At 38.0% G+C, this 17,835-nt stretch overlaps 2 protein-coding genes across 2 annotated transcripts in view; one reads left to right on the top strand and one right to left on the bottom strand.

Moving 5' to 3' along the window:
• LOC126376987 (disintegrin and metalloproteinase domain-containing protein 19) overlaps nt 1-17,835 on the bottom strand; it is a 130,608-nt gene that overhangs the window by 93,921 nt on the left and 18,852 nt on the right. The window lies entirely within an intron of this gene.
• On the top strand, nt 15,335-17,107 carry LOC126377168 (cathepsin B-like). Its single transcript, XM_050024861.1, has 2 exons — nt 15,335-15,566; nt 16,242-17,107. Exons 1-2 carry the CDS (start codon nt 15,396-15,398, stop codon nt 16,968-16,970), a joined length of 900 nt encoding a protein of 299 aa, XP_049880818.1. The 5' UTR covers nt 15,335-15,395; the 3' UTR covers nt 16,971-17,107.

The raw sequence follows: 17,835 nt of genomic DNA, 5'->3' as shown, positions 1-17,835 counted from the left end.
CTAATTGTCATTCCTGTTAAATGGCGGCCTGAAAACATGTTTCGTGTTTTGGTTGCTTCTTGTGCTGCATAAAGAATTGTAGTTTTGGATATGGCTTCTATGCTAAAAGGTTTTGTATTTTAGACATCTCAAGAAGCTGTATGTAATAGTTGGATTGGAAGTAGATCTGGGGGGTTAAAAAGGTCACATTGTTGACATTGCGCAGTTACTTTTATATGCGCAAATGTCAAATTGCAATACTGCTTTTTAGATGAATTGCTTCGATCTGTCCTTTTTAGTCCCTCGGGTATTTTCCGAAATAGCAACTAAGTAGGTTTATTATATCGTATGAAAAATGGGTAAAACGTAGATGGATGAACTTATCTAACTTCTGAGCAAAATAGTACGAAGGAGAACCTTGAAGTACGCGGAATTAAGATGGTAATGATGGTAACGAAAAATGATTCGTCACTAGTCATACGCTTCTACGAACTAAAACCTTCATAACTGGTAGCGGTCATTGCAATATTTTCAACCGATGCAAGTAGGACACGCAGAATACCGTTACTCCAGTCTTCGTGATATTTTTATACTTCGCGGACCTTTTAAATATCATCGCTTCACAAACGTTAATCTCTACCTTTTATCTGCCTTGGATTTATGTTTAAGCCACATGCGACTTATATTTTTCGCTGGTGACTCACGATTTCCAAGTCTTTGGGAAACCTTGGTAGTGATAATGACAATATAACTGGTTTTTGCAACGCTTTTGCGGCGATTTTCTTGTTTTTTCTCACAATTTACTGGACTGGTTTGTAATAGGGACATGCGTCAGAATTGACGGCTTCATTCTATTATACTAGAAATAACAGTATTAGGTAAGGATCTCATGTTTATTCAGTTCTAAGATTCTTCATAACACGTTATACTCTTTGTTTCCCTTTATATATAAGAATCCCTATGTTACGTGTTTTAAAAATGTATCTATTGTAATAGGTACACATTACGTTAGCAATTAAAGCGAACTGTATTATTCTCTGAAACAGGCGCTCTGTTTAATGTTTAAAAAGCAATAATACGTATATGAAGATGATAAGATATCCAATTACCTCAGCCAATTACTATCAGCAAATCACTACGTAATTCAATAACCATCATATTGACATTGAATATTAAGCACAATGAATGAAAATGAAACCTGTTCTATTAGATAATCTGAGGTATGCCGACCCACGCTTAGACATGACTTCTGATTTTGGTCGCATAATGTTTATATATTGGTGATGTTGCTAACGAAAAAGAAGTAAGTACGCGAAGATTGTATTACAATGAATATACCGTATCTTAAATTGACCACTACGCATAGGTCAAGTTATGTGCCGGGAATTATACGCATGTTTACAAGTTCTGCAATAGTGCCATAGTTGGTTAGTACAGTGCGCGAGGTAAAAATAATTAACAAACAATTACTATTACGCGGAATTACGTGGCTTCTGTACGAATGCTTACGTAGTGCGTACTTCTTTTATTGTGCCTCGCAAATGGAGTGTAGTGGTATTGAACATTGTATTGATGCAGTTATATTAGTTTTTGTAGTGACACATTGACTAATGGAAGACAAGAGCGGGGCGAAAGGAATGCGTTTTGGAGCTATGTGACCTGACCTCTGTTGGGTTGGGGTTCCCTTCACGGGTTGGAAGGTCAGGCAGGCAGTCGCTTCTGTAAACATCTGGCACTGTCAAATGTTCTGGTTGGGAAATGAACCTTGTGAAAAACGCGTTGATCAAATACCAGGGGGGTTAAAATGGCCACATCAAAGCAATTCATCTAAGAAAGCAATGTTGCATTTTGACATTGCGCAATGCAAACAAATGTCAAATAACAATATTGCTTTCTTAGATGAATAGCTTCGATGTGGCCATTTTAACCCCCCAGATGGTGATCAAGATAGATGCAGCAACGCGAAATCTCTCCAAGAACTGCCTGATTAAAACAATGGACCATAACCATAAATATTCAAACACCATTATGTAACCTGCAATGAAATGTAGGAAAACGTCAAATTACAAGACGCAATGGTGGTTTATTTCGTTGTTCGTCAATGTCGTAAGATCAATGAACGGTGAAGTGTTACAATACCATGATATTAGCAATAAACTCATGATTCAGTTGGCGAACCGCCAGTAGGCGTGCGGCGTATGCGCCGATTTCCGGACCGGTGCTGCTAACAAATCAGGACGTTTTTAAATATTATTTTTAAATGTGGGGAGAATGGTCTCTCGATGCAGGCAGGTGTAATTTACACAAAAATACAGGTTAAGAGCTCCTTGAAAACTCTTTCTTAGTCCTATTAGAAATTCCCGTTTGATCTACCTCTATTGGAAATAAGGCGTAATTTACGCTTGATCAGTTTATTTGTACTACTGTAAAGCGAATTAACTTTTGTCAATTAATACTATTTACAAATTTACATTTCAACCAAAACAGCTTTTAATTTTAACAATAGTAGAAATACGTATGGATAACACTGGAAATTTGATAATTATGTTTTTTTAGATAGGGCAATTTAGGCAGTCCTGAACATAATCAACATTACTAGGCACACAGTAAACTCCTAACTTCACCTAAGGTCAAACCTCTACAAAATATTCTGACGTAATGCCTATAGACTTTTAGGAGTGTCATCAAAATGGATGTTGGCCAAAGTATCAATTATGCAAAGAGCCCAATTAGTTAATTGGCTATCAGGTTCTTTTCTGGCCTATTCCATAGTGTCAGGTTTTTGGAGACTAATTAGTTATAGGTTTCATGTTTCTCGAATGTTATTTTATGTCGGTCTAGCACGCAGGTCTTTTGATATCTCGCGGCACAGCTATCGCGTCGCGCGCGCTGCTTAACTACAGAAGTATGCTTTAGTTATTCAGCTTGTTATTACAAATGTATCAATTACAATGGCATCTTTGAAAATATATTCGGTTAAATAACATTTTTCGTGTAGACTTATGATCACTTACCTTACTTACTTAGGTTACCCTGATCTTCGAATGGAGAAAAATCTCTTAACCAAAGCCCTTTCCATATTTGTTCAACCTTTAAGAGAGCTCTATCCAGATTTGTCCATCCTTTGCAAGTTCCTGACCTCCTAACCAATTGTACAATTGTTTTTACTTTTGGGTTCGCTTACCTAACCTGAGGGTATTGACGGATCTAGCATTTTACAGGAGCTATTGCCAGCCTGCGCTTTTGATTCGCTGACAATTCTAACGCATCTAACGTTCTTACATGACACTTTCACTCCAATCACAAACGCATAGATCAAATAGTCATTACACGAACAGACATGGCAAACAACCAATAAATTGTCGAGTATCATAATAGTCACTTTGATGTGACTTGATTCGATGGTGGTACCGTAAATATTCCGAGACATCGCGTGCGCATTGCCTGTCCAGGGTAACTTATACTCCTGTTCTGAAACGACCCTCGCTGCCATAATTCACTGACCGGTTGCGCGACTGGTACAGTTACTGTTAGGTACTCTTTGTATGTAGATTATCTCCTTAGTAAGATGATCCGTGCTTCAGAAGGCACGTTAAGCCGTTGGTCCCGGTTACTACTTACTGATGTAAGTGTGTAGTCGTTACAAGAGTCATGACAGGGGCCTTTGGCGGCTCAATAATAACCCTGACACCACCAACAAAAACAAAAAAAAACCCACCTCATTAACCCACACGATAAGAAGAGATCTCCTTGGTCCTTTTTTTAGAAAAATATAAACACATCAGCCTACTTTGCAACGCGCAGTCGGATAAAAAGTTAAAGGGAGCAGCAAAGGTGAGGTAGGATCCAGACTTGATGCTGACGATGAATCCTAAGTTTTATGATTGAAAGAAAATGTAGTAGCTCAAATGAAGAACTTGGTAGATTGCGGAGCGCTTTCCTTGATCACGCAGTTCTATAATTGTATCAGTCTTATTGTCCACTGTTTAGAGGATATACAATAAACCTAAAAAAGATACTATTAAAACGTGCCCTACGTGACCATTTCGTTGCACGTATTATCGCTACAATCAAACACCATTGATATTAAAGTATTATACGTCATGTCGTTTATGTACTTTCACGTACTCGATGTTTCCAATCTAAGTTTAATTAAAGGTTATTTTATGTCAAAATACTAGCTCAAAATAAGTCCTAGACTTTTCCCTCCGATTGTACAACAATTTCAGTATTTTCATTTAGCACCATTTAGAATCAATTACTTAATGGACTGGTCAACGCCTCGATTTTTTGTGTGCGGTCAAATATGACAGTTTGGGCGATTTAGGCTTTTGCCGCCCATTATCTGGGTATGGGTTCGGCTTTATTGTTTGCCGCGAGTTCCTTGGCGAAGTGCTAATTTATTTCGCAACAGCGCTGTAAAAGGAGTACCTAAAATTTGATAAAAACAAGACAATGTTTTATGCCACATTTAGACGAGTTTTTTGAGACGTAACGAATTTAACTTGCGTGTGTTAATCTTATCTTAAACCGAAGTAGTTTTTGTTTGACACGCTCGGAGTAGATATAAAATCCACCTTTCTAAAACAGCAGGCATTACTCAATCAAATAACCTAATCCTTCATAAGGATACCCAGAATGATGAAAATGGTAATTGGCTGGAAGATTTTGCTGCCGGGCAAAAAAGCTGCACTCCTATCATTTGTGTCCTTTGTGCTCAATAAAGTATAATATCCGCATTGTAATATTCGCTTTAAAATAAGACCGTAAGAAGCACAGAACATTTGGCGATTGCTCCACATTTAAGGACCGAACACAGAACGGAACCAAAACCGGGTCACTGTATCGTGGCGTGGTGAATTGTGAACGGGTTCACAGCTTGAGTCAGTGTGCACGTGCGACGGGCAACTGAACCAGGGTCAGTGGGCCGGCTTGCAGCCAGGATAGAAATTGGAGATTGAATTGCCAAACAGTTGCATCTATAGCTATGCGTCATAATTGGGTAGATGACTGGGTCGAAGGCAAAGTATAAATTGCTAATCTTGACATCGAGTTGTCACAATCGAAACAAATGGAATTCAATATATTCAATATTCCATGGTCTCTGCTTACCCTGGTGGGAAATACGCGTCACTTTATATAATTACGTATGTAATCTATAAATGTTAGTCAGTCCAAAATGATCAATTATCGATTAATTTAATTTATCAATTCGATGGTCCGATTTAGTAAGTTTAGTTTAAATCTTACTAAAAATTTCTTATCGTAAAGTTTCCATCGTCAATCTAACGTTCGAGCGTACTTGATCGTCTATTAGACAGTTCACAGTACAATTGCGAGTTGTTTTGCCAACGACAGCTAATTGAAACCCTGACTCGTGCAGAGTTCTGCCGATCAATTGAATTCCTTGTTTGCTCTATCATTTGATGTAGTAAGCTCGTGTTTTATGGCTGCAGATAGTAGAGTTATAACCTCAGTGAATAGTCTAGCCTGTTGTACGATTGCTAAACATTACCTATAAGCATAAAATAATGAATAATACTACGTATAGAACGGCAACTCTCCGCTCCGCACCAGCCGCTGAACTAGGTTTACCTCATCACCCCTCGGTCTTCCTTTAGTCTTCAATCGTGTGGGCGTCAGTCGTCACACACACACAGATGCGCGTGTACGATAACGTCAATGTGTAGTGTCTGTGTAAGACGAGGTGTTTTGTATGAAGTGTCCGGGATGTACAGTCATGAGCAATATAATGTACCCACTTTAGGACTCTGTCGCACTAACAAATTTGACATTTAGTGAGACTTACAGTTCAATTTGTCAAAAAAGTTAATGTGACATGGTACCCAAGTGTATAGATATTAATGCTCGTGACTGTACTATAAGTTTATTCGTTTTCTTGAAAGGTTATAAGTTCCGAGATTTTCTCTTGGAAGTCTACAATAGCAGTTTTAAGGCCTTAAGAAATTGGCACACCACTTTTGTTTCTCCCTCTCTTCAAAATCTTTATGCATGCTCGCCGTTTGAGATGTCTTTGCATAACTGGACCCCTTTTTTAAGATATCTGAGACTATGGCCGAAGATTATACCTACTTAAACATGTGTAAACACGCCGTTCTTTCATTCTGCATGCATTAGGATAGTACAGTGAGTGATTGTATTTATATTTTCGCAACACCTTCTGTTTAACCTCTCACCATTTCAAGGCACTCGGGCGCATGATAACCTAGATTACTTAGCTTTAATTATAATATAAACTTAACCTGTTCAGTGAATTTTAATCTACTTACTTGTACCTCCCGATAAAGGTTTCCCGGTGAAGGTTTTGGCGGGAAGAATCGAAGAAAGCGATTTCTACGACAAGAGCGCAGCTCTTAAATAGAGAGAGAGACTTGTACCTATTTTTGATTGATTTATCGCAAACAGCTAAAAACTGCTTTATGTCGAATAGTTAATTAAAGATCCCGTATTTTCACATTATATAGAAAAAAATACTTTACGAATACGTGCCAGTAATGTCACTACTCTCCAGTTGCGAGTTGGTGGAGAAACACAAAAAAAAATTATAACAAAATTGACCCGACCGAAAATCGAACTTGCAACTTCCAGTTTAGTGGACTAGCCGCCACATTACACCACACAAAGATCCCGTAATATGATAGGGTTACTATTATTACATTAATTCGTCAAACCTAGTTTACACTTAAACTAGAGATTATAACAGATTAGAATCACGTTGCCATAATGTTTTGCTATTTCTTAAGCGCGTGCGCCGGATGACGCATTTAGTGCGCCAAGTCAGATGTATGCAAATAGGAAATAGTAATAATTACTCATTGTTTGGTATTTTATAACTGATCTTTCCTTCTCAACAATAAAATATCCAATAACCTAACCTTATTGTTTGAAATATAATTAATTAATTACTTCTTAATTATGTGCAATGAATTAATTACTTCGTAAATTATTCAAAGCTATTAGCACAATTCTCTAGTACGCCATATTCTCCTTCTATTTAACATTATAGTACGGTTACTAAAAAAAAACAAGAACTTACATTGACCAAATTGGAGATGTCCTTAGAAAAAGTTTAATACGATCTACTCTGAACCGGCGTGCGTGTATGAAGCGATTGATGAATGTGGAGGAAGCAAGAGAAGTGTGTCAGGATCGAAGCAAATGGAATTCTATAGTCTCTGCTTACCCCGGTGGGAAATAGGCGTGAGTTTATGTATGTATTTAGTACGGTTACTTCTATTATTTATTCCCTGGTACAGCCGACTGTTTTACGACAGACACGCCTACTTATTAAAACGTAGCAAACTGACCCGGTTTTTCATTTAATACGGATTAGACGTGAAATTACCACCGGGTCTGCTAATTATAAACCTTGGGCAAGAGTTATAAGGTCGCACTGTTTCATTAAAAGTTTTAATTCATTTTACTAGCACGTCTATGTTATGAATGAGTTTGTTCCGCCCGTGGTTTGGGATGAATGGTAAATGTTATACTGCTTTATCATTCAAGCAGGATACATACAGAGAAGTTGGAAATATACCAAGGACAATTCCCGGACACTCCATACAAAAATCTCATTGTTACCGTATGCCTTATGCGTAAGTGCGAGTGAGACAAACAATCCGCGCTGTCCCCCTAACGCCTTACGGCTATTTAAGACTAAGGTAAGGCCCAGAGAGGTTTTTTTTTGTTTTGGTTTTCCCCGAAGAACAAGGCAATACATACAGCCATGTCTTACGTATTTCTTTTCTTAATGATGATTAATCAACTGATGAAAGGTGATGACGATGAATGATGAAACCTAAACCCCCACCCTCGGAGCAGACTCCTACTACGACCCCAAACGAATTAACTCAAAAGTCCGCATAAACTTTTGTCCGCATAAAAAAAATAATTAATAGCGACTGTCCAGTTTCCGTTCCCGCCAAAAAGTCGGCCCAGAGAGGATGAGGTCGCCGGCCAATACGAATTGGAGCGGGGCGGAGTTACCGTTCTATTCTTTATTCTATGCCAGGGGTTAATATCGTGTCATGTTATGATTCATCTTTAACCCTTAGTAAATTGATGATGATACGATACTTTATATATCTGCAAGATATAATTATTATCAAGAACACTCTATTATCTTGCATTGTATGCACCGTGTTACTTTCCCATTAATATTAGAACAAAAAACCTAGAGTTACTTTAAGTCTTTATAGACTTACTGATGTTTGTAAGACGAACGAACTGAGGAGACTGGTACCGAGACAAACCGTATTGTGGTTTAACGGTATCAGTGGTTTACCTAACTATGTAACACTTCAATGATATAAACAAACTAAAAACAAAAAAGATTATGACTACCTTAGTAATTATTAGCTTGAGTTTTAAATTGAAGGTACAAAATCTCGTCGACCCTGTATTTAGTTAATCTTTTGACACACAAATAACAATTGACACACTTGGGCACCTCGACGGGCGCCAGAGAATGATATCATGATGATTAACAGCATTTAGTATGCATTCCACAACATAACTTCTAGAGACGTACGCTGAAGTATGTTGACTTCGCGAGTTTAACTGAAGGTCGACGTATTCTCCAATATTTACGTGCTATAAAGTGCTTACATTCTTTTAATGCGCATCGTGAATCGTGATTCATTTAAAAATATTTAATGTTCAAACATCGTAATATTAGCGTGAGTTTAAAGATTTTTATGGCATGAAGTGTGCTAACCGTCCGTTCCGTGGCCTCTGCCTACCCCAAAGGCTAATTGGCGTGATCTTATGTTTGTATGTAAGGTTGCTAACGGATCTAGGACAGTAGTGTGAGTATTCGCGCTATGCCACGCCATGTGGCTAAGGGGGTTAACAAAGTTGCAAAGTCGACAGTGACTGTGATAAAAATGTATGGAATTGACATGTTATTTGACTTCGTATGTTATTAGTTACTTACATTTTTATCACTCTCATCAATCAACCTCTTATTTTTATTTTTAATGAGCCGTGATAGCGCAGTTGGTAGACCACTTGCCTCTCACTTTGAGGTCGCAGGCTCGGATCCAGCACAGGCCTAATTGATTGTCGAATTTGTTTTCGAATTCATGTTTGGATCATAATTGATTATCACGTGCTCAGCGATGAAAGAAAACATCGTGAGGAAACCCACATTCCCAAGAAATGCATTTTCGGAGGTATGTGACCTAACTTGTATTGGGCTGGTTTTCCCTTCGCAGGTTGGAAGGTCAGACAGGCAGTCGTTTCTTAAAAAACCGGACCTGTCAAATCTTCAGATTAGGTAAGCGGACCCTGTGAAAAACGCGATAATGCTGAGATGATGATGATTTTTATCACTCTCACTGCTGCTAAAGCCCCTGGACGTCAGTTAGGCCGCCAGTATCCTGGTAAGACATGAACTCTCATGGATTATCGAATGTGAGTAAGCGAAAACAGCTTTATATGCGAAGTGCGATTCATACTCCTGAGTACTAGTTTCCTCTACGAATTTGAACTGAAGAACAAACTCAATGGGACATTATTTTCTACGTGGTCTTAAGACACTTAGTGATAAGACGAAACGTTGGTAATCGTAGAGTCAATTAAGATACTAAAATTACTTTTTATTTACATCTTAAAGGCTTTTCAAATTACGTCTATTTCCAATCAGAACTATGTGTAATTAACAGAAACAGTTTTAGTTTTACAGTTTTATCGATATTTATCATTGAAATGATTGAATCTTTGACCTTGAATCGGGAGAAACGGTACCCGAGCGAAGTGTCACTTTTTTGCAACACACCAAAACGGTATAGAAAGATTTATCTATGAAAAAAGATAATATAAGAATGAGCGTATTATTGACTATTGAAATAAAGAAAAGAAAAAGGCACAACTAAGGTGGAGAAAGTCAATTTCAGTCACGTATCAGAAAACAATTCAAAAACTGACAAAACGAGTTGAAACACTTTGGAAAAGAAATCCGTATAGTATACTTTATAAACTCACCTTTAGAGCCAGTTTGAAGTTAGATACATAACATAAGCTCACAACTATATCAGACTATAGTCAGAGGTACATCATCGCTAGATGAACTAAGTACCCACACCTCACCGAGCTTTCTGTAATACCAACTTGATAGACGTTGAAGAGGTCAAGGCTACTGTGTTAGTGAAAATTGCAAGTTCATTAATAACTCATTGGTGCAAGTCCGGTACCGGGGATCGAACCGACGCTCCACGTTTGAGAAGCAAGCCGGTGAACCACAGGACCACAGTGATCGTACTAAGTGAAGTTAGATACGACAATATTAACACCACGACAGAAGAAAGAGGATGGAGGAGCCGCTGTCGCCGGTACAACTCCGCTCTCTCTTTTAGGAGTAGTAACTCCTGCAAACTGAAACTACTATAATACTTCTTAAAATTCTATAGCCACTTTACCGGCAATGTATATTTTATGTGAAAGGCTGCAATTTTATCACGGCTTTTCGTAAGATACTGCATACACATTTTTCTTTGATAAATAACCGGTCATACTCAGATAGATAGATAGATAAAATACTAAGGTTTTTAGATTTCCTGTGATAAGGAGGGATTTCCTTGCATATAGTCAATATTAGATTTTTTGGCCTGCAGGTTAGGTTAATGCACAAGACGACCTTTTATAACCTATCGCGAAGCTCCGTGCATCAAAGTTGGCGGACGAGTGGAGCGCAAAGTTGAAGTATGAACTATTTGCTCATACTTGTATTGCGCGCGTTTCGCGCTCACATGGCCCTTCCAACCTCATTCTTCTATCTCGTGATCGACACCTTAGTCTTACATGTCCAGTATACAACATAGAGCATTGTTTCTTTTTGTGTCAAGCCTACGCACAGAGCTGTGAAAAATCATTTAGGCACCCAACCCAATTACTATCATAAATGAATGACACGCCACTAGCTCTCATAGTAACACTCGTAAAACAGCTAGGTCATCCAGTGTGAATGCCCCAGGCTAGCTTATTATGATGATTGTTTTCGCTAGGCGTGGCAGAGCTATTTAGGGCAAATTATGCCTATATAGTTTTGGCATGTTATTTTGTAATGGTAGTAAATCGATGAAACGTGATGGGCTGTATCGATATTATCGACTAACGAGTGAAAATCTTTTCAATGAATCTCGAGATCAGACCGAAGATAGCCAGCCAGCGTGTCGATAAGAAACAACAAGTTAAACATGACCCTCTTAATTATGTGCTTAGACGATCCCAGTTTTTTGTTTCACTGTCTTTTGACTCCCCAGCCGGCTGCAGCTGAAAATCAGCGTCATAGTCTAGCTACAGCTAGGCCGTGACATTTGCTGAGCTGGAACCTTTTCGGCATTAAGTATAATAATTAAAGCACATAGTAACGGGTTCTTACCGCGTTTAAATGGAGATATGAGACTCCCGATATTTCGACACTGTTGCAAGTGCCATGCCCGTTACTAGGTGCTTTAATTATGACAATAACCGCGTAAACTTAAGACAAGTATAATAATTATTAAGTCATTTAATTACCTAAGTATGTTTTATTAATTAACGTTAAGTATACTGAATAAATATTTTTTTCTTTCTTTCTTTCTTCTCTTTTTGGGGCAGCCGGTTAAAATTACATCAACAAGACATATCATAACACAGTTTCACTGCAATCTATTGCCAGTTTTTTCTCAAACAAAGGACTTAAGTGATACGTTCCTCACACGAATTCATGTATAATGTAATCATTCCGTCAGGCACTGCAGCAAGATAACGCAGATGTTCATTGTTTACCAGTCGGTACAATGTTCTCATGACTCAGTTCACTTGAAATTATAATAAAATATTGTATTTTTCCGTGAAGAATATGTTTGGATTGGAAATGGAACGGAATTAGATAACATAATAACAATTATGTTATGCATAGAAAATGTAAGTATGTAGCGAGTGCACCGAGCATCAAGTGCAACTTCAAAACTTCCCCACGTAAATATGTACTCGTAGAAATCGTTGAAAAAACTATAGGCTGGACCGTCCTTATCTGCGGCATTGTTGGACTGACATGTACGGTTACGACTAGTCACGAGTACTAATATGTATACACTTTGATACCATGTCACATTAACTTTTTGACAAATTAAACCGTAAGTCTCATTTAAATGTCAAATATGATAGTGCGACAGGGTTCTAAAGTGGGTACATGATATTGCTCATGACTGTACCAATGCCGGTAAGAAGGTACTAACTAATATACGTAAAATGTAACCAATTGTGTCATCAGTGTTTTATATTTTTCTATGATTGATCAAAATCAAATAAAATATACTTTATTGCACACAATATACAAAACAAATTAACACAGATGATGATAGATACAGTACAATCTGGCGGCCTTATTGCTAAGCAGCAATTTCTTGATTGATTATGATTTTCTTTTTATTTGATTTGATTTTTTTATTGTTTTAATTTATTTGAATGTTTTATTATGTCAATTATGGATCATTCTAATCTGAAATAAAGCAATTTTAATTTTAATTTAATTTTTAAAAACGGAAATATGGTCAACTTTGTCCTTTGTTGGTAATTCCGTGGAACTTATTCAATCTGTTGATTTATTATTTTACATTTTTTTCTGCTGAAAATTGGTAATCGTCTTGTGCTCGTGTGCTGAAGTAATTTGTCCGAGGTGCTGAACCGGAACTAATAACACCATTCACTATTAATTCATTAAATCTAGCAACAACATAAAACCTTACACTAAGCTATATAACTATAGTTAGAACACTTCACCTATCTTTACGACTACAATTTATTGTCTCACTCAGATTCATTGCACTACTCAAGCAATAAGAAATAAAAACGGCCATTTTGAAGGCAACGCTCCCTTCAACAGCTGTTTATAGCTTCGACCGAATTATCTTGACCCTTTCGCTTGAACTCTTAAGCTGGAGGTTCGTTGGAATCCAAAGCTCTTTGGATATTGGTTCTGGTTGTTTCTCGACCAGTCTACCGTGACCCGTTATGGGGGAACATTGGGATATAGATTTGGAGGAAGTCCAAAGGTCTGTGTAAGGTGGTTCTGGTTATTTCTGGCTATAACTGTGCTGAAGCCCAGTATGGGAATGATGACTTCCACGATGGGACACGGCGCGTTTCCTCTCAGTGACGTCACATCCTCAAATGATGGTTTCTCATAGTCTAATTGGGTACGTTATTACCACCAAAAACTAACGAATGTTTTACATTACAACTGGGTTCAAGGGAATAAAAACATCAATAGAGCGATTGAATGATGCAGCTGGAATCAACAGAATTCTTTATAGGCACTTACGTCCCACATAATAATATCCTGCATACATAATAGGTAATGGATTAAGGCCGTCCATAATCCCTCTTTGGATACGCACAATCACATGTGGCCATACGATTTGTGGCTCTACCTACTGCAATAGGGATATTCGGCTTGATTTGTTTATCAGGGATGTTAGGGAGCTCCGTAACCGTAACCGAAATTATCGGATATCCGATATAAAAAAACATCCGTAACCGTAACCGAATCCGAAATAAAAGTTTCTGATAATATCGGATAGGGGCGGAGACTAATTGAGACACGTTATTATAACAAGTTGTTTTGATCGGGTAGCCGCTGCCAGTGCCGATAGCGCGCATTGTTTGTTTTCTTCTTCTTTTGTCATGGACCGAGACCACGGGACTCAGTGGAATCCCGTGGTGTGTCAGGGTCGTAGTAAGTGTACTACGACCCTGACACACCACTTTCGCTTCTTCCACTCTCATCAAAGACTTCATGCATGCTCGCCGGTTTAGAGTACACCATATGGCCAGTATATTAGTAGTGAATTATTGTTCGTTTGCCTCTGGCATTAACTACTTGGCCGGAGAGCATAGTAGCAACGAGTAACGACATATCTCCATAAGGCAATCAAGAGAACGCTCGTAAACTAAGCTTTACTCTACCAGTAAAACTCAACCGTTAAATTGTTTCTTCAATTGTACTCCAGTAGTAATACGGTCTCGCGAGATCCCGGAATCAATCCCGAAGCTCGACACATGACGAGATCCCATTATCCCATTCGAGATTGCCGGGTTTGAGCGAATCTTTCAAACAAAACTTAATTATTTGGTTAGAATATTAAAGAAATTAACCTCACTATCACAAACAAGCAGTTTTCATCGTTTTCAGCTATCATTACTTTACATTTTTTTATGAACTAGACGAGATCTCGAAAATTTTTCGAAAGTACGTTCTCGAGTCGGGATTGCATTCCGTAGTCTGCACGCCAACCACGCCGCGCGCGGGCGCAAATATGTATTACCGAGGACTTCGACCAATAAACGCAGCGAATGAAACCTACGTATACATATAGACGTCCTACGTTATTGGTCGAAGCTCTCGACATAACTCGCGCAGCGCGCCGAGCCGCGCGTTGCGCGTTGTTGTGCCGCGAGGGTTGTAGTTTGCAAATAAAATAGTGGTTTCGTGATAGGTAGTGAGTATTACAAAAACAAGTTATGCAAACGGTGCACCCCAGACATTTCACTCCAAAATTCAAAGTAGCTCCGGACAAGTAGTTCATGCCATTTGCGGCAAACCTACAATAAGACACGTTAACAAAAAAGCCAAAATGCGAGCGAGACACATTCCACGCACTCTCCCGCTTACGGCCATCACAAAGAGGGGGGGGGAATGGAATTCTCTGCCGTCTTCTGTATTTCCGAATGCATATAACCCAACCAACACTTCCCTAAAATGGGTAGTTCATTATAATATATACTCTTAATCTTAACATCCATTCTTCTTCTCTCTTCTTCTAATCCTTTTATCTCCTGTTGGGATGAAGAGCAAAGAGTGGAAATCTCTGCCGTCTTCTGTATTTCCGATTGCATATAACCTCCTTCTCCTTACAATACAATACAAATACACTTTATTGCACCAAAATAAAAGGAAATAATTACAAAAAGTCTCTTAACTAAGTACATGGCAAATGGCGGCCTTATCGCTTAAAGCGATTTCTTCCAGACAACCATAAGGTGAGGAAAAAGGTAAAAAAAAAAATTGAAAGATTGCGGGTACAAACTATGCATACAACTTAACAACAAATACATGCAAATAAATATATAACATACTTACAAATATAATATATACCTAACCTATATACATAACCTAGCATATATACCTACTTATATAAATATTTTTATAAAAAAAATTCTCCTGTAAATACCACGGAAAAATTACGACCGTTAATTTGTATTTTATTTACTTTTTTATTATTTATTTTCTATGTACAATATTTGGAATAATTCAGATAGCAATAACTATTTAAACATCGAACGTTGTCTATTCCTGTACTCTGTACTGGCGTTCATACTAAGCTACTTCTGAACGGAGGTATTTTTTTATAATGTTACGTTTATTAGTATTGGCTTTGGCCACGTTTGTCTCCTGTGACTTCGACGAGGAATTACACAATAAGTACCTGTCGATGCCACATGATGAGTTTGTGGAGTACTTCAACAGCCGTAATTACTCCTACACGATCAAGGCTTACGACTTTGATCCAGTAGTCGGAATGGTAAGCATTGTTTAACATAACACAGCATCACATCTTTATTCCCGAACCGGTAGGCAGCGATGCATAGTATGTACACCCACTCCTCGCCAGCTATGTTTAAGTCCCATGTAATAAAGGGCGAACCTATTGCCATTAACCGGGCATAAAACCTGGAACCACGTGATATCAATAGGCTAGTTTCCAACTAGTCAAATATTTTTCACTAAACGTCAAAACGCGAAATTACTATGGAATTTGCATGAAAAGGTAACCTGAGACGTCATGGAAAAACGTGACAAAATGTTACTTATTATTACAGTTTTCTTTATTACAAATCATAAATAAGTTAAAAAAAAAAATCAGAAAATATAAAACATTTTTTGTCACCTTTAGATCGTGTCTTTCTTTAATCAGAATTTCATAATTTAGGAAACTACCCAAGTATCTATGGTCCAAACATGATTTCAAAATGCTCCATACCCCCTCCAACATAATCCATCTACATTTATTTGGTCTTTTCTTCCCTTTAAATAATGGTTGCGTATATAAATTCAGCATTCTATTTGTCATATAACTACAGTCCACCACGAAACCGTCGGAATCAGATTCTGTGGTGGCTCAAACACGACGTCCACATAATACACGTGTTTTATTTTTATATTTGCTTTAAAAATAACATTTTGACTTCATTTCCAGGTAAAAACCTTCATCCCAGAAGGTATCCCCGTGATCAGTTACAATGACAGTTCAGTTGCCGATTTACCTGAGAACTTTGACTCCAGGGAGAAGTGGTCACATTGTGCCACCATTGGAGAAATTCACAACCAGGGCAAATGTGGTTCCTGTTGGACCTTCGGCACCTCCAACACGGCTTCTGATCGCACTTGCATCCACAAAGGCGTGACTGTTCGACTTTCTCAACAGGATTTCAACTGCTTCTCCAAAGACGTTTGTAGGGGGGGTTATCCAAATGAAGCCTTTGAATTTTACGTCAGCACCGGTCTCGTCACTCAAGAGTGCAAACCTTACGACATCGAATTTCTCAAAAAGCGCCAATGTGACAAGAAATGTGTCAATGGTGCAGATTATGCTGGAGATAAACATAGAGGCTCTTCAGTTAAGGCGGTGAACAGCGAAGAGGGGACTATTAAAGCTGAATTATTCAAAAATGGACCGATACAAGCCGCATTTTCGGTATATGAAGATTTTAAGAAATACGAAGGGGGAATTTACGAGCATAAATACGGGGAGCTACTAGGTGGACACAGTGTTAGACTGATAGGGTATGGTGTAGAGAATAATGTTCCATATTGGTTGGTGGCGAACAGCTGGGGCACAGGTTGGGGTGAAAAAGGATTTTTTAGGATCAAACGGTACGGCAAAGACGTTGAATTTGAAAACTACTTATGTACCGTATTTCCCTAGAAATAAGTTTGTCTTTTAATTCCTTATCCGACAAAGGGTTGTCTCCTTTCTAATTATGTTTGACCACCAATCTGCACGGTGTTTTCTTTCTTTATTTCTTTGATGCAATAAATATGATTCCATGCGTTTAAATCAAATGATGCTCTAAATGTATTATACATATTAACTTCTAAGTTGGAAGTTAGTAAAGGCACATGAAAAGCAGGTGCAGATCAGAGGAGCTAACATACGCAACATGATAAAATTTTGTCACGGTCATTTTATCGATTCTGACGATATAATTGTCGTTTTGTCGATTGGTGCTAATTTATGTGAACCCAAATAAGTCATATCGTTCTGTCAAAATACGAACAAATTCACGTGGCACGCATGTTAGGGAAAAAAACAAACTAACGATTTTGTCAAAATTTATTTTTAGCTCTGCAGGAGGCTGAGCGGTATCTAAGCGAATCCACGTTACAACCGCGTTCAGTTATCATATTTAAATCAGTTGTCATACTTAAATTTCGTGCGATTTTCTCTCACAATGTTGGGTTTATGTAATACTTGTCTTTGAAATCACACAAACATTTAGTTTTGCGCACAAATTCGTTGTCTTTTCGTCTAATTTTTGCATGAGGCATGCTGAACTGCTCTGCTACTGCTTTTAGTGTGCCCGAAACCCTAAGTAGAAAATGTAGTGATATTATATAGAACTCGATGCATCTTCACTTACAAACCAGTAGTGTATTTTATACAATTAATTATTGTATTATTTTTACCTACATATTTACATAGCGACTCATTGCGGTATGCAGTTTTAAGTACATAATATATTATCCTTTTTTACTAAAAAATGTTACTGACGTAGTTTGATATTAATTAA

Source organism: Pectinophora gossypiella, chromosome 22, assembly GCF_024362695.1.
Source record: "Pectinophora gossypiella chromosome 22, ilPecGoss1.1, whole genome shotgun sequence".
In the NCBI taxonomy this organism is placed as follows: Eukaryota; Metazoa; Arthropoda; class Insecta; order Lepidoptera; family Gelechiidae; genus Pectinophora; species Pectinophora gossypiella.
Note: the sequence above shows the minus strand (reverse complement) of the source record. Positions and strands in the feature narration are given on the sequence as shown.